We start from the raw sequence: 19,880 nt of genomic DNA on the forward strand, positions 1-19,880 counted from the left end.
GAGGGTGTGACGGCCCAGTTGGTTCTGTGTCTGCCCCTGCCGGGTGCGGGTGCTCCAGGCATCACCAGTCAGGAACATAGTTTTCTGCTCATTTCTTGGCTTGGGGTGGGGGTGGGGGTTTCCAAAACCAGGAACCTGAACCCCATGGAGGACAGGCCTACACTATGAATTCTGAGGGAGGGCAGTGTATTTTGTTTTATTCCCAAAGCCCAGGCAGGCTTCCTGATTGCCTGTTATGACACTGGCGAGTTTTCTCCAAGCCTGCCCTTCTGCTGAGGGTGCATCCCTGCCCGGGGCCACCGCCGCGTGTGGGGGCGGGATCTGAGTTCTGTTCCGCTGCTTCTTACGTCCCTGAGGCCTTGTCGCCAGCCCCACATGGCAGTGCAAGGCCAAGGCCTCCAGCTTCCCGAGACTGACAGCTCCCTCTTCCTTCTGGCCCCACCTTCCTTCCTGTCCTATGAACGTGGCTCTGCGTATTCTCTTTTACGTAGCACCTCTGAGTGTGGGAGAAGGAGGATTTCCAGCCGCGGACTCTGCTGTCCTCTGCTTGTGGCTCCAGAGGGGCTAATTGGTAGCCCATGGCCGAATTTGGCTGTAGACTTGCGTCAGTCCGTAGTTAAGCTCCTATGGTTATAAGTCACCTGGACCCTCATCCGGTTCACAGTTTGCCATATTTTCCGTAAGGTTCTAGAAGGATCTTTAGTAATTGCCCTTCTGTTGCCACCTTGGTCTGTGAACTGTGCAGTGGGAACAGGTGTCTCTGCTGTGGTCTGTCCTCGTGGCCGATGCTTACCACGCTCTGCAGGAACTTCGTGTCACCGATGTGGCCCCAGCTTGGAGCACCCACTGCTCACCCCTACCCCTTGAAAATCAGAAATATGTCGGACTCACATCTCTCCATGAGCCCCCTGAGCCATTGCACTTGTCCCAGAACTTGGACACCCGAGGTCCCAGAGAGAGGGGCCTCCTAGGTGTGGGAGCAGAAAATGTGGGCCTGTTGCATTCACCTGTTATCGTCACCAGTTGGTCCTCACATCATATCAGAAAAGTTAAATTAGGTGCTGAAGTCCAGTTTGAAGAACTTCAAATCATTTTCAGCTAGAGTGACTTTTCAGCTTGTGGCGGTTCTCCTCTTCCTTATCGCTGTGTGGGATTGTCCCTGTGTCTGGAGAATGACCCAGAGCCGGGCTGCAATCTGCGGGTGAAAACTGGGTCAGCCATTGCTTAGTTTGGTGCTTCTGTAAGCTACGCCTTTTACCCAAAAGTCCTTTTTTCTTTTTATTTTTCTTTTTTCTTTTTTTTAATGTTTGTTTATTTTTGAGAGACTCAGAGAGACAGAGCATGAGCAGGGGACGGGCAGAGAGAGAGGGAAACACAGAATCCAAAGCATGCTCCAGGCTCCGAGCTGTCAGCACAGAGCTTGAGGCAGGGCCTGAACCCACGAACCGTGAGATCATGACCTGAGCTGAAGCCGGACGCTTAACCTACTGAGCCACGCAGGTGCCCCCGAAAGTCCTTTTTTCTTAAATGGAAGCCAGGGGCGTGCCGCGAGGGCTGCTTCCACTGAGTAGATTACATGGCAGGCCGCTGAGTCTGGCTGCAGAGGAGGGAGACAAGGCACCCACCCCTCGTCCTCAGGCTGCCGCAGAATGTTCCTGTTTAGTCACCTGCACGTGCAGGTGGCACAGCTGTCCCTCTGCCTGTCCTTCCTGACGCTGGTGGCTCCCACAGCCTGCACTTGTCTGCCTGTCCCCCGACCCCAGGAGAGGCCCGCTGTTCCCATCACCTGGAGAATGGCCGTGCAGCCCCAAGGTCTGCTTCTGACCAGGCACGGTTGTGTCTTCCAAAGCTAAGGGAGCATTGCAGCTCCGTGGTGGCCTGGGCCTTCTCCACTCACTGTGGGCTCGCCGTGTGGAAGCCTGGCGTCCGAGGCCCTGGTCTCTAGGCTGGGAGCAGAGGCGGTGCACCGCTGGTGTCCAAGGCTGCCCCATGGAGCAACGGGCCGGGCTGTGGCCACACTCGGGGCTGTGACTCAGCCTTGCCGCCCCCCATGGTCTCTGGGACGGAGGTGGGAGTCGGTGGCGGCCACCAGAGCCACCAGAGTGCTTTCTCTGGTGAATACAGGGCACTGATAAGAGGACGTGTGCGCCCTTCCTCGCCTCCCTGACAGTTCCTGAAATCCTTTATGTTGAGGAAATAGTTCGCTCACAGATACCCAATTATCCCGGGAGGTTTGTAAAGCAAGTCTGAAAGCCGACTGAATGTAGCAGAACCACTCCTGCATGACAACTACTTAATACCCAGTCATCACAATTATACATAATTGGTGTTTACAGTGCCTGGAAGATTAGACTCCTCCATACAGACATTCTCCAAAACAGGCCTAGAATGCGCAGGGCAGGATTGCTGCTTAGCGTGCCCACGGGCGGCCTCGGTGTGCTGAGGACAGGGACAGCGGCACAGCCCCGTGCTTGGTCCCCTGCCCTGGTGGTCGGTGGGTGGGGTGGGCACCCCCCCCCCCCCCCGGACCTGCTTCTCTGCCAGGGATGCGGGAGGGCTGGACCTGAGGAAGGGGGTGAGGCCTGGAGACGCTGAGCTCTTGGAGCACAGCGTCCCATGCCAAGACGAGCTCCTACCCCAGATCCTGGGGCTTATGGTGGGGGTATGCGCAGGGTCGTGGCCTCCCCAGAGCTCTTGGCAGCGTGGCCCCCTGGGGTTCATTGCTCCTAATGTGGTGTTGATGTGGCCGGTCGGGTCCAATAGCCCCTGCAGTCATCTCCAGGATCTGCGCCTTCGGTGGGGGGCAGGGGGACAGGGGCAGAGCCCAGACTTCTGCCAAGGGTGGCTTACCCTCCGACCTTTGTTACATTCCTGGGCTTTCAGGGGTCTGCAGACATCCTACACGCCCGGAGGCCTCCCCAGGCTCTGGTTCTGGGCTCAGCCTGGGGGCTGGCTGCCCCTCTAGGGTCTCATCTTTCCCTCCAGACTTTGTTTCTGGCCTCCCCTTCCCAGGCTAGGAGCTGGTCCAGGAGGCCAGCCTGTTTGCTGCTTGGCCTGAGGACGGGAAGCAGGGCCTGTCCTCAGACCCTGCCTCTCTCCACCCCCTCTACCTGTGGCCAGAGACGGCTCTGCCCTGCTCGGTCTGCTTGAGGGCCTGCCCCTCAATCCTGTCCTCCAGGCCAGCGCTCAGTGGCTCCTGCTCTCTTTTCCCTGTGCCCCTCCCCAGGGTCAGGGCCAGGGCCATCTGAGTCCAGCTTGGGGCCTGGAGAGTTCATGTCCCTCCCTGGCCATGTGTCCAGCCCCTCCTGGTGGGGTGGGTTGTGGCCACTGGACCTGGGAGTCACGGGGAGACCCGCAGAAACAGCGGTAGCCCCCGCTTCCCAGTGGGCCCAGGAGGCGGGGTGGCTTCTCCAGTTTTGCTCCCTGTCCTCACTGGCCTCTGTGCTCTTGTGGCCTGTGGCCAACCCTGGGCTCTAGGCTATGAGCCCCGTGGACCCATGCAGGGTCACTCAGGCCCTCCTGCGGGTGCAGCCAAGCAAGGCTTGGGCTGAAGGTTTTCCTGGGGTGGGGGCTGTGCACGCTCTGGCAACCGCACCCTTCCTTCCTTCCTTCCTTCCCCTGCAGCCTCTTCGAGCACTACTGCTACTCCCGGGGCGGCATGCGCCACAGCTCCTACACCTGCATCTGCGGCAGGTAAGTGGGAACAATGGAGGAAGGAGGTCGTGAGAAGGCGAGGAGACCCCGCTGCCCCCCTGAGCTCAGGCACGCCTATTCACTTCCGTGCCCACATGAGTGCCCGTTTACTCTTGGAAATTGTTCTCCTCTCCTGAGGCCCCCAGCCGGGGTGGCCCCCTCACTGTCGTGCCCTTCCTGGCCTCCTCTAGGGTGGCCGCTCCCCTGAGGCTGCTGGCTGGCCTTCCTCGGCCCCTCCACACAAGCACACACCCAGCGTGTGGGGGCCAGGACGTGGCTTTACCCTGTGATGGCTTTTGTGTGCAGCAGAGGTGGAAGGAGCTCTGTCAGTGCAGGAGGCCGTGGTTGTGTGTGTGTGTGTGTGTGTGTGTGTGTGTGTGTGTGTACACGCACGCGCGCGCACATGCATGGTTGTCAGTGTGGCTGTGTAAGGAACATCACCACTGTGGTTGAGTCTGGGTCTCTGCAGTAGGGGGTGTCACTCTAGGTACCTCTGCATGTGGCACATTGTGGCTGAGGCAGGGAGCTCTGAGTCTCTGTGTGTGTGTCACCTGCATGGTGGCTGGAGGCATGGGGTACAAATGACCATGAGTATGGGGCGGCTCATGGTTGTTAGTGTGCACTATTTTTTCTTATATATTTTTTTAAATGTTTATTTTTGAGAGAGAGACACAGTGTGAGCGGGAAAGGGGCAGAGAGAGAGGGAGACACAGAATGGGAAGCAGGCTCCAGGCTCTGAGCTGTCAGCACAGAGCCCGACACGGGGCTCAAACTCACGAACCATGAGATCATGACCTGAGCCGAAGCTGGACACTTAACCAACCGAGCCACCCAGGCTTCCCGAGTGTGCCGTGTTGCGTGTCTGTGTGTCTGCATGTGTCACCCTAGGTGTGTCTTTGAGGGGCACAACCTGGCTGCGGGTGGCCCCTCCTCTCCCAGGCTCGCCCCAGCCAGTCTCCCCCTGCTCTGCCCCCTTGGGTCAGAGGGTCTGGCCTCTGCCCAGCCAGGACGGAGCCCGCAGCTCTGCTGATGTGCACGTCCTCGGCACATGAATAATACATGTGAACATCTCAGTCTTTGGAAATGTTCTTCTCTGGTGGATAGAGAGAAAAATCATTATTTCTACTTTTATGATTCTTGAGACTCCCGAACAGGGCCATAAATATTACACCCAGGTGGGTTTTTTTTTTTTCCTTTGGACAGACTTAAAAGTCCTTTTTTTTTCTTAAAGGCATCGCTCATTAGGGAAGCAGTCTCGAGCAGAGGAGCCAGCCTTGCAGCATGGTGGCCCCTGACATGGGTCTCCCCTCTCCCTCCACCAGGACTAGAGGGCTTCCTCAAACTCCCTTCCCTGGGTTTCAGACCCTTGTCCCCCCCACCAGTCCCACATCCCCGGGCCCAAGGTCACCTGCCCAAACAGCACTCACCTGGGGAAGCCCTGACGGTGGCAGCGCTGTGAACCGTGCACTCAGAGGCTTCCACCAGCTGTATGGCTAAGGTGCCGGGGCCGTTGTGCTCCCCGCCCGCACCTCAGACTGTGGGCCTGATACAGCCCCCGCTGGGCCTCTGCTGGAGGGTGGGCGGTAGTGCCCACGGGGCAGGGTGGGGTGCCCCCTCCGGGGCCTGCTGGGCGAAGATGGGCTGTTGACCTCCCCTGGTTGCTGTGCAGTGGTGAGAATTCGGCCGTGCTGCACTATGGACATGCCGGGGCCCCCAACGACCGGACCATCCAGGACGGAGACATGTGGTGAGTGAGGCCAGCCTGAGGTGCCCCTGCCCTGGCTCTGCGTGTGACCCACAGGGCCGCAGTGGGGCTCCACCTCAAGGGGAACAGACTGGGATCTCTTGGTCCCCACCCTGGGAGGGCTGAGCACAGTGAGGCCCCCAGGCCTGCCCCGGGCCCAAACTTCTTTGCCAGGGCCCCCCACCTGCATGGCACCTTCTGTCCATCATCAGGGAAGAGGATGTGGAGGGCCCTGTGCTGGGGGCCCAAAGTGGCCCCAGCCCCTGCCCCGTACCTGCCACACTCACACCTCTGTCTCGGTACCGGGAGGGTGGGCACCTAGTCTGGATCAGGGAAGACCCGGAGGGAGCCTCGCCCCCTCTGAATCCTGCCAGCCTCAGCCATCCATAAATGGCCATTAGCCCAGGAGGTCAGAGGCAGTGCTTGACCTTCAAGACTGTTTGCAGGGCTTTTCTGAGCACAGCTTACAGTGCTCACAGCACCCCGTGGAGCCCTGACTAAGCAGGCACAGGCGGGATCTGCAGCCCCCACCCCTGCGATGGACTGGCCCCTGTTGGCAGAATCATACATCTTGCCCACGACCCCGGTCTGTAGGGCTTATGCTGAGCATATGCCGCTCCTCTCCAGACAGCTGCTCCAGGCCTCGGGAGGGGTCTGTGGGCACCTTGCTGACCTGGACCAGCTCTCTCTTCAGCTCATGGGCGCTGGGCATTCCCTGCTTCTCCTCTCCAGCACCCACATATCAGGCAGGGTCAGCCCAGGCTGCCACAGGGCTACTGAGAACCAGTTAAAGGCCGCAAGCCCCGCGTCACCACCCTGCCTTAGCCTGCAGGCATCTTTGCTGTGGTCACCGACACATGGGCGGAGTGGGGGACACGGACTGTCCCACCTGGTTCTCTGGTGCCTTCGCCTCCTGGTTGCCAGGGCACCTGAGCAAGATTTCAGCAAGCCTGCTTCCAGCCGGTATCCTGCTGCTTCTCAGAGTATGGGCGTTGCCCTGCTGGGCTCAGTTCCCGAGCTAGAGCTCTGGCAATGCCTGCACGCTGGCCTGAACCTGAACCTGGCTTCTCGCACGTGTAGCTCAGCCCTGCATTGGGGCGGAGGGGAGCCTGCACGCAGGGGTCCCTGGTCCACATCCACTGGGGGGCATGAGCCATGTTCTGAGCTGTCGCTATGTGTTTGCAGAAGCCCACCCAATCCCAGGGTGTCCTTGCCAGGGGCACAGCAGGCTCTGTGACTAGCTGCGCTCACCCGGGTCAGCGGCTGGACGGCATGTTCTGGGTAGGGCCACTGTTGGCAAGAGCCCAGCTCAGCCTTCTGGGAGGAAACAGAGTCACTTAGCTCCCTCCCAGAGCCTCAGTTTACTTTTCTGTTGGTGGAGGTGGCACATGCCTCTCAAGACTATATAGAGGGGTAGAAGAGACGTGTCAGAAACGCAGGTGCTGAGCTCATGTGCCCTTTCCCGGGGGCCTGGGCCGGCAGGGCAGGGACCAGAACATACAGAGGGGGGCACCCAAAGTGGCTGCACCCTTCCCGAGTCATTCAAGGCATAGGGGCCAAGGGCATGCAAAAACCTTGACAGGAGTCTCCCCAGTGCCTGGCACCAGGGACACCCCTTTGGGTAGATTTTCTCACCCTGTCCCCACCCTGTGTCCCACTGCCCATCTCCATGTGTAGGTGAAGTCACTGAGACACAAGGAGGGTCCAGGTGCAGAGCCAGAAGGATTTGGGGAGGGAGTTGACTGCTTCAGACTTGGCTCAGCTGGAGACAAAGGAAAGACAGGGGAGGGCTCTGCCCTCTGGGCCATGGCTGAGCCACTCGTGGCCCCAAGAAACCACCTGGCATCCCCAGGCACTCTTGCCTCCTGCAGCATTTCCTAATGCTGTTTGTGCAGCCCATTCTGGCTGGGCCTGGAGACCAGGATGTGGGAATCAGTCCTCGGGCAGAGGCAGAGACCTAGCCCTATCAGCAGGTTTCAGCTGTCATTGGACCAGCTCTGGCCTGCCGGAGGGCCCTGTGGCAGCATCATGTGGCCATGAGTTTTTCTCCTCTGTGAGTTTGGCATATCCCAGAGGACTGTCTGCTTCTCTGCTCTCCTCTTTATCTGCCCCCAGTACGATCCTCACCCCAGGAGAGGCTGGTCACGGCTGTGTTCCTGGGGTGGCCACTGCTGGGGTGGGGCCCGGCTGACCGGGGCGCAGCCTAGATCAGGTTTCCACACGGCCCAGATGTGGCCTTGGCCCTCGTGGGAGCACATGGCACCTGCATCTGCCGCTTGCAGCTAAGAGAGGAGAGCGATCCAGGAATCCCACGGATGTTAATGCCAAGTCCAAATTGGTGATTTTATTTTTCTCGTACTAACTTTGAAATGTAGCCAGTAGAATAATTACGAGTTTATTATAGTCAATTTATTATGCAGCATTTAGAACAACATGTTTTGTTGATTACTGCTGCTGCCAGATTGCTGGCGGCGTTTATAATCCATTGTTTTATTGAAATTGATCTGCCGAGCGCCTACTGTGTTCGGTAAATAATAAATCACTCTGTTATCCCAACATAAAAGCCACAATACTTTATCATAAGGTATGAAACCAAAATATGAGCATAGCACAGAGTTTCTCCTGAAGCTGAGTGTCTCCCAGAGCCACGGCTATTCCAGGTGCCCACCGGCTGGCATGCTCTGGGTGCTTCAGTCCCCTGAAGTCAGGGGAAAATGCCCCAGAGATGTTTGAACGTTTAGTGAGGGGCTGTTTGGGGTCAGAGCTGGGCCGGGGCAGTCAGGCTGTACTGGAGAAGGTGGGGGTAGGGCTGAGGCAGCCAGCCTTTCCATCCTTCCCCTCGCAGTCCCACACGTGCCCCCGCACCCCTACAGGGAGCCTTAGAGAGCCCGGGCTGTGTGATGATCCCCCTGCCCTCCCCCTCCCCAGCTGAGTGGCTGGTACCCTGAGCCTCAGCTTCTCCATCAGTCACGGGGTGATAGGGCACCTATCTCTGGGAGAATACACAGTGTTGAGTGGGGAGCCTGGCACAGCATGGCCTTGGCAGGTGAGAGCTGCGATGGTGGCCATCCTCAGAGCCAGCAGTCTGGGGCTTGTACCTGTGCTCCGGGGCCCTGAGGCCCATTTTCCAGCAGCTGGCTCCATGACAGACTGGCGGTGAGAGCCACCGGCAGACTCTGAGCCAGACAGCTCTCGAGTCTCAAGGCCTGTTGTATGTTTTCAGCCCCAGCCCTGTCTCAAGGTGTGTGCCAAGTAGAGCATGAAGCCAGCTGGGCCCGGCCCACCGCCCATGCCTCTGTCCCTCCAGTACCAGCACCTTCCTAGGAGCTGGGCCATGACCGCTGTTGGCCTCCGTCGTCTCCCTGTGAATTGGGGCTTATAGGTTAGGCATGCTGCTTCTCCCTGCACATCAGCTTTGTCACCCAGAGCTGAGAAGTAAGGGCCTGCCGACTCCGTGGGCCCCTTCCCATTTCTGTCTGCTAGATGCTGTCCTGCTTGCTCTGCGTGACCTTGATGTGGCTTCAGATTGCTGGGGCCCTAGTACTCAGCTCACTCAGAACCGTGAGGCCTCTTGTGGGACCTCTTGGGGCTTTGCCCTGGGCTTAGAGCCCTTTCACCAGGAACCCCATCTCCCATCACTATCCCAGAGGAGCCATTAGCTGCTTTCTGTTTTGGAGTTTGAGGCAAGTGGCAGACCTTGTAAAACAGGGTGGCAGGAGTGTGGGAAACTTGCTGATTAATGCTCTTCACATGTTCACACAAGGGGTGATGGCTACTGTCATTGGACACCCATCCTGGAGGGGATCCCCAGAAGACCCCTCCTCACCAAATCAGCCACTGCCAGGTGGGTGTGAGGGGAGACATAGCTCCCATGTACTGCACTGGCTTCCCAGAAACCAAAGTCCCAAAGTGAATGGAGGTGCACCCAGGGAGCACCACTGTCCATGTTCAAGTCCACCCGGAAGCAGTACACGCAGGGTTGGACCCTCTCTTGTGCTGAACTCCTGGGTCTGAGGCTGGCCTGGCAGCCTTCCCACCCCCCCTGGGGCCCTCAGCAGGAGGGGGCCAGGCTGTGCCTCCAGTGGGTTCTGATTTAGAAAACGGTCAGGACACCCCTCCTCAGCTGCTGCTTCCGTCCATTTGATCAGGGAGCGGAGAAATGGTTCCTGAGGTAGCATGCCCTGTGTTCCCTCTGAGAACCTTCTAGAACACCTAAGGATCACCAGGCCTGGGTGGCCCAGCTGCAGGCAGCATGTGGGTGCCGAGCCGGATCTCCCAGCACTGGCCAGGAGAGGGCAGTGTTGTCTCAGGATGTGTGGGCGGGCCTCCTCCCTGCCGGCAGTTCTCCTGTGTGCCCCTGGGGCATGGGAGCCAGCCCACTTTCGGGGAGAGAGGCCTGTCCGGCCCCATGCAGTATCCTCTCCCCCCCTCTCCTCTCCTCTCCTGTCAGCAGACAGGGACCCCTGTTTCTCTTCGCCCTGATGATGGTCAGCCTGAAGCCCTGGTTCTCTCTTGCCTTACCCTGCTAACGCAGAGGTGGGGACACAGCACACAGTGGCCAAAGCCCCCTTCTTTTTGCCTGGAGAAACCAGGGTTTTCCTCACAGGGAAGCCCCTGGAGACCTTTGACCTATTGCTGGCATGTCAGTGACACATGCTACTGCTCCTACTGCCCATGTCACAGCCCCAAGCTGCCCCGTCCTTTCCTTCCATAGATGAGGGGACTGGCCTGTGAGGGGCCATGGCCCAGGCAGGCTCTTTCCCTACCTGGCCACCCTTTCCTGCCACCAGCACCATTACCGCCAACTCCTTCCTTCCCTTGTCTCATTCCCAGTCAGTCCTGCAGGTTAGATGTGGGCTAGGCGTGAAACTGCTTGGGGAAGTGACCCTACCTCACTCCCTCTATCCTGGGCCACCGTGCCATGGGCAGCAGCCTGCATCCATGGGACACCCTGCAGGCCATGGGGGAGGGGGGCTGCCGCTCATCCAGGGCCCCAGCCGCCCCCTTGGCATCCCACAGGCTGACAGGATGGTTCTGTGGCCACAGGGAGGGGTGAGTCTGTGCCTGGGGGCTCCTCCCCAGCTGGTGGAACGTCTGGGCTGGGCTCTAGGCCCCACTTGTCCTGGTGCCTGATGCCCTGGCTGACCTCAGAGAACAAGTGTCACCTCCAGGGCCTACTCCCTGGTGCCAGGTCCAGCCCAGACCCTTCTCCCCTTGCTGTTTGCACAGGGGAACACTTGATTTTCAGCCGGCAACCCCATCCTGAGTTTTTGATGGTCTTACGGACGTGCCCAGGCCTCAGGGCAAGAGAACACTGTCAGGAGGGCACAGGCCCTGCTAGCCTGGACAGCCAGACCGGTGGCTGTAACCTTCAGCCTTCCGCCCAGTTAGATGTATCCTTGATGTTCTAACCCAGCCCCAGTTATCATCAGATCCCCCTACCACATGCTTTCTGTCTGTTACATCCTGGCCTGTACCCCACACTCTGTTGACTTCACCACCCACAGTTTGAAAAGCACTGGTCCAGACAGCCTGGGTGCTCACACACATCATGGGACACTGCACTCCAAAAAAGTGAAATGAACCATGTGCTGTGCTCGTGACACCGACTGAGTCCCTCCTTGGCGGAGGCCGCTGCCCTGACGCCCAGGCTTTGTCCACGGTGCTTCGGTGGCGGCAAGGGCTTGGGTGGGCGCTGTGTCCCGCCCACACATCAGGCCGGGTGCCATGCAGTGTCCTTCCCGGGGACTTGACCCCTCACTGGTGCTCTGCTTCTCTCCACGTCATCCGTAGAATGGGAATAGCAGTTCTCTCCAGACACACAGGACGCCCCCAGCCTGTGCCTGCTTTTGTTACCATGGGTACCAGGGATCACCAGCTCTGGGTTCCTGGGGGTGGTTGCTTGGGCAACTTTCCTGTCTGCCTGGGCCCCATGGGAGCAGTCGCCCCACGGAGCAGGGTGTGGAGCAGGGATGCCTAGAAGGTGTGGGGAGAGGTCTGCTTGATGAGTCAGCCCGCGGCCTCCAAGTGATGGCCTTTGCCCCGCTGGTCCCATCAGGGCCTTGGCACTCCACAGAAGGTTGGGCTGGAGGCGGGCAGGCAGCCCGTGTGCTTCATCTGGAGGGGCCGCCCGCTGGAGTACATCAGCGGGAAAGCGACTAGTACGTCTTCCTCTCTCACCCTGAGGCCTGGAGGGAAGCAGGAGTTTCCGACTTCTCAGAAATCCCCTGGCCTCGCCTGGAACGCAGGCTGGGGCAACTGCAAATTGGGATCTGAAATGCTCCTGCCATCGCATAGAGGCCTGTGTGCATGCACAGTGCCGGTCCTGAGTGAGAGGTGGCCGAGGGCTAGGCCACAGCTCGGGAGGTTGAAGTGAAGCTACCTACTGAGCGCAGGGAGCCTTGTCCGTGCACAGCAGCGTTTCCCCAAGATGCGGCCCAAGCCGGCCGGCCTCTGCGGTGGGGCCAGGGGAGCTGAGGTAGGGGCTTAGGGAGGGTCTGGCTGAGCCAATGGTGGCGGGTAGCCCGGGCATGAAGCTGCTGGGGAGGAGCCAAGGGCAGACAGAACCTCTCATCCGGCCAGAAATAGAACCAGATAAACACATGTGAGGAAAGAGACGCCAGCGTATTGCTTAGAGATGTGTAATATCTCCCCAGATGTCTTAGATTATCATACGCGTTCACTCGGCCAAAGATGGTGGCGGCCCTGGTGGGTGTCCCCAGGCAGCCGGGGAGGAGGGATCCTGAGCGCTTGGTGGAGCCAAAGTATGACCGAATTCCCCATTGTCACTTTGCGCTCAGAGGGCGGATGAAATGGACACAGAGGAGCTGGAGGGAGATGATTTATGAAAGAGATAGCTTTCGTCCCTGGATTCCAGAGCGGCTTGAATGTGAATAACTTATGTGTGTAGGAACTCTGAGGGGGGTTTAGAAAAAAAAGGGGGGGGGGGCCAGAGAAAGATAGGGAACTGAGAACACGAAAATAGACTCCAGCCCCGTGCCCCGAGCGTCGCTGGGCAGGATGGAGCTGGCCGACTGGGCGTATACTTCCTTCTACAGTAAGCAGATGATTTTCAAACAAAAAATACAAGCAAAGTCTTTTAGAATCTGAACAGTAAGTCCAAGCTGGCTGAGGAGCTCCCAGCACCCACTGTCCCATGTTCTGTGTTTTTGAGGAGAGTTTTTGGAAAACTTGGTCAGGAGTCTTGTCTGCCGAGGAGAAGCGTCTTGTTTTTGCTGCTCTAGATGACTCCAGTGTTCCATGCGCTTTTGTGGGCTTCCTCGTTTTTTAAATAGTTCAATTTCTGTTTTTGTTTGAGACCAGACGGACCAATAGAGCCCTCTGCCGGGGGGGGGGTGCTGCCGATGTGGTGGCCCCCAGGAGTCTGTGTCCCCCAAGCTCCCGGCTCTGTCCTGTCTGCTCAGGCCATTCTTGGACGTTCTGAATCCACAAACCACAAACGATTTTTCTTTTCTTGCCTCTGAGGGGCCCCAATGAAAATGCTCTGCTCCCCGAGTGAAACTGGACCATGGCCCCACACAGACCTGCTCCCCACGCCTTTCTATACATCGGCCCTAAAAGGACACAAACCTGCAGCCGTGGAGGCATCGTCATCTTAAAGGAAGCAAAGCTGAGTCCCTGAGACCCAGTGCTGGAGCCAGGACAAGAGAGCCCATCCCTGGGCTCTGAGCTTCTGACCCCGACATGGGACTTTGCGGGTCCAGTGTTCAGAGCCTCGCTTTCCCAGCAGGTTAGGGCTAAGCCGCCCTCCCACCCAGCTCTGTGAGTGTGCCCCTGGCAGGAGTAAAGCTACCGTTGGCCCAAACACCCTGTTGGGCAGCTGTTGGCCCAAACACCCTGTTGCATCTGGAGCTTCCCAGGGAGCAGATGCCTGGGCGTGTCTGCTCAAGGCCTCTCTGTTTCATCTTCAAGTCACCTCTAGTGAGGCCCAGGTCCTCCCCGTCAGCCTGCCCCAAGCAGAGTCTGCTGGAGTCTATGACTTTGACCCAGCCTGAAGTTCCTGTGCCATCCTGGTTGGGGCTCTCCCCACTCCCGGAGAATCACCTGAGGTGTTATCTCCTGCTTTTTGCACTGTTGACACTGTTTATGGTGTTTTGCAATAGGAAAAAGACAGGAGATTACAAAGTGCCTGGCTGGGGACTTTGGATTCCAGCAAAGTGTCCAGGGATCCTGAGCATTCAAGTTTTTCTTCTCCAAAGATCTGTTTCTTTGGAGTAGCTGGTGCTTCCTGTCAGGCCACATGACCCGACCCCCTGCTCCAACAGCAGGGCCAGGGACCCCCTGCTCTGTCATTTGGGGTCAGGGCCCCAAAGGCAGGCTCGCAGGCAGCCCCTGGAATGTTTGTGGTTGGTGGTGTTCACCCCGAGGATTTGGGTTTGGGGGAGAGGCCCCGGTGGAAGGCACAGCTCTGCCCCTGGCTCAGGTTTGCCAGGACCTGTGCAGCTGCAGACCAACCCCCAGGAGAAGCTGAGAACAGAGCCGGGCACCGTCGCAGAGGGCAGCCCCACCACCCCTCAGCTCCTCCCGACTCTGTGGCCACCTGGCACCGAAGACTCAGCAGAATCCTGGGCCTCGGGCTAGACCAGTGGCCCTCAATCGGTTTTGTCACCATGAGCGTCATGGCTTGGCTGATGAAGTGGCTGGGGGTGCTGGTGGGGCCCCCTGTGTGCCTGCTGCCAAACACCCTGCCGAGGTGCTCGGGGGGGATGGGATGTGGGGGGGGGGGCTCGGTCTGTGCCCCCCTCACTGCTCTCGTCCGGGGCCCCTCTGGCGTGGTGACCCAGCAGCCCTTCGCATAACCTGCTGCGTTCCGCCATGGGGGTGCAGGGCAGGATTCCTTCCTGCCCTTGACCCGCGAGGGCCCTGAGGCCCGGGCAGGCAGCAAGGGTGGTGGAGCGGCCCACCCCACCCCCTCCTAGCCCTGCCACACTGGGCCCTGTCACAGGGGGTCCAGAGGGCAGGCTCAGCCGGCCTGTCCTCCGGACTCTGGCGCCATCCTGCTTGCTGGCTCACAGACCCCGGCTCAGGGCCTCTGCAGCCTTCCTACTCTCCACCTCTGCCTGTGCCCGCTGGTCCCTCCCCTGCCACTGGGACGCCAGGGCACCCTGCCGCGTGTGAGGACCGTCCTCTGCCAGGTCCTCCCTGCTCTTCCCTCAGGCCCTGGAAGAGCACATCTGTGCTATCCCAGCAGGGTCCTCCGGTCGGGGGACCTCCGTGCTGGGACAGAGCCACTGGCTGAGCTTTCACTCAGACACCAAGGCCCAGGAGAGCTGGGTGGTGCTCCTTATCCCACTTGTCTGTTGGATGGGGGCATTCCTCCCCACGGCCCCTGCACGGCTCCCATGAGCAGCGCATGGAGGCCAGATGCTGCGTCAGGGCCTGGGGACCTGTCTGCCCCTTCCTCATTCTCCCAAGTCAGTCCCCACAGCTGGGCGTCCATAGGCCTTGGAGGGCAGGGGTACGTGTGTGGGATCGGCCCCACTCCAGGCTTCCCTGCTCTGGGGTCAGAGGTCTCTGCTGATGGCACCGTGAGGGTGCACTGGGGTGGGAGGCCCCGTACTGCTTCCTGCGCTGGTGACCCAGCAAGATGGCTCGGGCTCAGCGCCCGGCGCCTCCAGGGTCCGACAGGCTGCCCTTGAGCCGCGCGGTGGAGAGTTGGAGGGGGGGGAGGGCACCCCCTACCTCACACCTTCCTCTCCCTGCAGCCTGTTCGACATGGGTGGGGAGTATTACTGCTTCTCTTCCGACATCACCTGCTCCTTCCCCGCCAACGGCAAGTTCACCGCAGACCAGAAGGCCATCTATGAGGCGGTGCTGCGGAGCTGCCGCGCTGTCATGAGCGCCATGAAGCCAGGTGAGGGCACTGGTGGTTGTGGGGCAGGTCCTGCACTGCACAGCCTGACTCGGTCCCCCGTCACCGGAGGAGCTCAGCTGGCCAAGACTCCAGGCGGTGTCAGATCCCCAGGAGCAGTCCTAGGAAAGGGGGCCGGCCAGCAAGGAGAGACAGAGCTGGGAATCGGGGAGCTCAGCCCAAGGTCACCCCAAGTCCCACCTGCTACTCTCCACCAGCAAGAACCCCTGGTCGCAGTGGCCACTGGAATGTCAGCATGTCCGCTGTCCTCTCCTGGAGCAGGGTCCACTCCAGAGAGGGCTTGACCAGCACATGCCAACACTGGCATTTGGTTGGACGTCAGGGCACCCTTCTGTTCAGGCCGCAGCTGGCTCTGGAGTGGGCCGAGTGTCTCCCCAGTGTCTGGGGAATGGTGAGTGGCTGCCACAGAGCCCTCTGGGGACCTGGCCATGACACCCTCGAAGGCTGGACTCTAAGCTCATTCTGAACTCAGAGGGACTATGGCAGTCAGACTGGCATCCCTCCATGGAGCCTTTATTCAGGAAAAGAAAAGATCCCCAAACTATAAAATCCCCAGGATGTGGCCTCTTGAGGCTGATGGCTCTGTGTTGGCTAAACAGCCCCGGGGCCCCCACTGCCCGTTGTTGGGATGAGTTACAGCCTCGGTCATCAGGCCAAGAGCTGCTTTTGAGGGTTCCTCAGCAACTGTCACTTTCGGAGGCAAACTGAGCGAGCCTTTCCGGATGGCCCCCGTCTGGCCGCAGAGCCCCCCACCTAACCCCACCAGAGGTTAGGGAACCACAGAGGGACACTGGCGGGCCCCAGCCCTGCCCCCTCACTCATCCAGCAAGAACAGAGCTCGGTGGTCCCAATACGGGGAGCTCAACCCGAAAGGAAAGCTTAAAAGTTAAGCTCCTGCTGGGGTGACGAGGTGATGGGACCTGCATATTTCAGCAGCTGCAGAAGGAAGCAGCATCTTCTGTTAATTTTTGAAAAAGCCGAGGTCACGGGGCATCTAGGTGACTCAGTCGGTTGAGTGTCCAACTCTTGATCTTGGCTCAGGTCTTGATCTCAGGGTCGTGAGTTCGAGCCCCACACATGCTGGGCATGATGCCTACTTAAAAAAAATTTTTTTTAAAGCCTTGGCGGCCACTGAGTATTAACATGGGAACCTCCAGGATGGTTGTTGAGTTGTCAGAAAAGTGGAGGATGGAGTGGCCGATGGTCCCCTTTTGTGTAAAAGAAGGAAGTGTAAAAGGGCCTGCAAATCCACGGAGGAGGCGTAGGAGGGGCGCTGGAAGCCGGGCAGCAGAAGAGCGTGCTGGTGGGCGCGGGGTGTTTCTGACCTTTAAACCAGGGAACACATCCCCTATTCCCAGTGAGGTCCAGCCTCGAGAAGCGGTCACCCGTCACCCCGAGGGGCATGGCCCTTCCTGCTCCCTCGACACCACAATGAGTAGGGTTTGTTCCGTTTTGAACAACACTAGCCGTGGGCTGTGGCGTGCTCCCTGGCGTCTGTGAGCACAGCCGCCCGCACCCCCCGGGCATACCTCCAGGACTGGCCAGGGGCTTCCTCCGCTGTGCTCTCCACACTGTGCCCCCAGCCCGGCCTACCTGGCAGCACCCCCACCCTCGGGAGAGTCTGCTCACACCTGAGTAGCGCTTCCCAGGTGGGCGTCCTGGCCAAAGCGTCCAGGACAAAGCGGTCCTCATTCTGCCCAGAAAGTAGTCGGGCCCGCTGTCCCCAGGGCCCCCAGCCAGTTGCACTGAGAAAGGCCTGGTGCTCTGTGCCCTGGACGTGCCTGGCCGCGTCCCTCTGGGGGCAGGCAGAAGGCTGGGCTCGGCGGAGCTGGTCTGCACAGACTGGGCGGGGTGGTCCTCCCCCAGCGCACAGTGGGGCACGGGCTGGGCCTGTGCTGGGGCCTGGAGGTTCCCTTGGGTGTGGGGTGGGAACGGATCCCTGCTGTAGCCCCCACCTCTCCCACGGATACTGGGGATCGCGACACAACTGACAGTGCCCAAGGGCCGACTCTGTCGGGTCCCATGCCAGGCAGGCCGAGCTGTGCCCACAGAGCTGCTCACGTGGGGACAGCTCATCTCCCCAGAGCTGCGAGGAGGCCGTGGCCAGGTCAGCCCCATGTCCTGTCCTAGCGGAAATGCCCCTGGTTTGTGGGTTTGGCTGCTGGGCCAAGACACACACCCGCTGAGACTGCACGGCTGCTTCCGACGACCTTCCAGGGAAGCGGAAATAAAGACACCAGAGTGGCAGTGAGATGCCCAGAGGAGACGCACAGAAGGACCAGAACCCCGGGTCAGAACCCCGAAGGCGTTCTGTGTGTTCTGACAGCGTCGGGGCCTCCCTCCCTGTCAGCGTCGGGGCCTCCCTCCCTGTCGGGGAGGGTCAGCGTTGGGGCCTCCCTCCCTGTCACCCAGACAGCCAGGGGAGGGTGGCTGAGCCCACTCAGAGGGGCCGTACCTGGGAAGGTGCCCCCCATGCCAGTCCTACGGCAGGGGCCTGGCCGCCATGGCTGGGTGGAACTAAAACTCTCCCTGGCTCCTGTGTTGGGGCAAGTGGCCCACCCCGTGCAGACCACCCTGTCTCCATGGGTACCAGGGAGTCTCCATGGGTGCCAGTGGGGCCCCTCAGCCCCCCTGAGGGAGGCCTGGGGTGAACCCAAGCAGGAGTGCCCCAAAGACTGCTGTCCATCGTGCATTCTCCGTCCCTCGTCCCTCCGGCCACCATGGAGCACTGAGGACACTTCTTGCCACTTCCAGCACTCAATTCCCCTCCGTGTCCCACTGTGCTCACCTGCCCGCCCTGGCCTCCCCCGCTTAGGCTACAGGTCCGCCCTCCTGAGCCCGCACCGCCACAGGGCCCCACAGAGGCAGTGTAGACTGCTCGCTCGGCTCTGGGCCCCACTGCCCACGGCTGTGAAAGCGGCGGGTCTGTATGAACAAGCCCTTCATCGTTGCACCCGTGCAGTTGTGTGCAGCTCCTGGCCCGGCTGGTGTCCGGGCTCTGGCCACTTGGGGGCGGGGGCCAGTGCAGCCAGCACAGAGTCAGAAGCAGACTGCCCCCAGAGCAGCCCAGGCGGCAAGAGAGGACGCTGTGGAGCCACCAGGTGATCAAGCAGGAGGGCACCCGGAGCTGTTCCGGCCCGCGTGGCACAACGCGTGTCAGCTGTGGCCTGTGGTCGGGTGCCTTTGCCAGCTCTGCCTCCCTGCCGGGCGGGAACAGGGACAGGACTGGCTGGGCTCCCCTCAGGCCCCTTCTTGGAGATGGCTAGGAGAGGAAGGGTGCGGGGACAGTGTGCCTCCCGGTCTGCGGGCGCCCTCTGTGGCAAGAGCCGGGACAGAGGAGGCTGTCTGGGGAGGGCCCTGAGAGGCCCCCCTGCTGGCTGGAGGATGGTGGACAAGTTCCCGCCCTCCCTGGCCTCATTTACTCCCTCAGGCTGTTGGCCAAGGTTGGGGGGTGCGGGGAGGGGGAGCGTGCGGAGACTTTGAGAGGCAACCGCACTCCACTCAGCATCGAGGCGCCTGCAGCCCCAGGGCGCATGCCGCCCCCTGCCCTTCCGCAGGGTGAATGGGTCCCCGGAGGTCCTGGCAGCAGCTGGGTCTGCGGTGGGGTGGGCTGGAGGCCCTCAGCCCTGCGCCAGTTTGGCCCACCAGACGGCTCCCTGCAGCCCACGGGGCCTGCCCTGGGACCAGGCCCTGCGCCTTCCTTGCGGCACCCCCAGGGTCTGGCGCACACGTGGTCTCCTGAGGGCCATTGTCTTTGGATGAAGTGAGCTCTTTGTCTGGAAGTAGCAGTGAGGATTCAGCTCTCCGGGCCCTCCTGGCTGAGCTCTGGCCGAGCCCCTGGGGCTGCCGCACTCTGGACGGGAGGCCTCAGGCGGTGAGGGATGCTGCTGAGGCTCCCAGGGGCCAACCTGGACCCTGGCCCGTTGGGGAAAGGTGTGGGGAAAGGGGGCCAGGTGGGCGCAGATCAGCCTGTGACCTGGGGCCCGGGCACCAGGGCTCTCTGGTCTCTGAGCCAACGGCCGGATTACGGGCACAAACCTAGATGCTACCCTGGCACCCCAGGGTCTGAGTGCACAGAGGAGCAGGGTGAGGGGGTCACACCTGGATCCTGGGCCCATGAGGTCACAGCCCTGGCTGCAGGAGAGAGCCATGAGGGGCGCCGGGGCTCCTGCTCAGGCCACACATTTGCCAGGCATGGAACAGGACACAGGGTCCTCCTCCCAGGGCTCAGAGGCTTTGACTAAGCCACAGCTGGCCAGCGTGCTGCCCACTGGTGGGAAGAGCTCTGACAGCACAGGAAGGGGCAGTCAGGGAGGGCTTCCTGGAGAAGGCCTTAACACAGAGGCTCACAGGAGAGAGTGTGAGTAGGTGAGGACTTTGGAGAGGTGGTACCAGCTGAGGGGCCAGCAGGTGGAAAGCACAGGGAAGCGCCGGCACGAGGGTCGTGGGCCCAGGGGTGGAGGGCAGTGAGCCTGGAGAAGGCCGGGCTGAGGTACACATACTTGGCTCTGTCCTCAGGGCAGGATGCTCCCGCATCTCTAAGCAGGATGC

The 19,880-nt window shown here is 60.4% G+C and overlaps 1 protein-coding gene across 1 annotated transcript in view; it reads left to right on the forward strand.

Moving 5' to 3' along the window:
- Positions 1–19,880, forward strand: part of PEPD (peptidase D) — a 112,063-nt gene that overhangs the window by 84,892 nt on the left and 7,291 nt on the right. The window contains exons 10-12 of the mRNA XM_042969413.1: positions 3,625–3,693; positions 5,363–5,440; positions 15,163–15,311. Coding sequence (XP_042825347.1) covers positions 3,625–3,693; positions 5,363–5,440; positions 15,163–15,311 — 296 coding nt within the window. The remainder of the gene's footprint in view (positions 1–3,624; positions 3,694–5,362; positions 5,441–15,162; positions 15,312–19,880) is intronic.

The sequence above is a fragment of the Panthera tigris genome, chromosome E2, assembly GCF_018350195.1.
Source record: "Panthera tigris isolate Pti1 chromosome E2, P.tigris_Pti1_mat1.1, whole genome shotgun sequence".
Taxonomy (NCBI): Eukaryota; Metazoa; Chordata; class Mammalia; order Carnivora; family Felidae; genus Panthera; species Panthera tigris.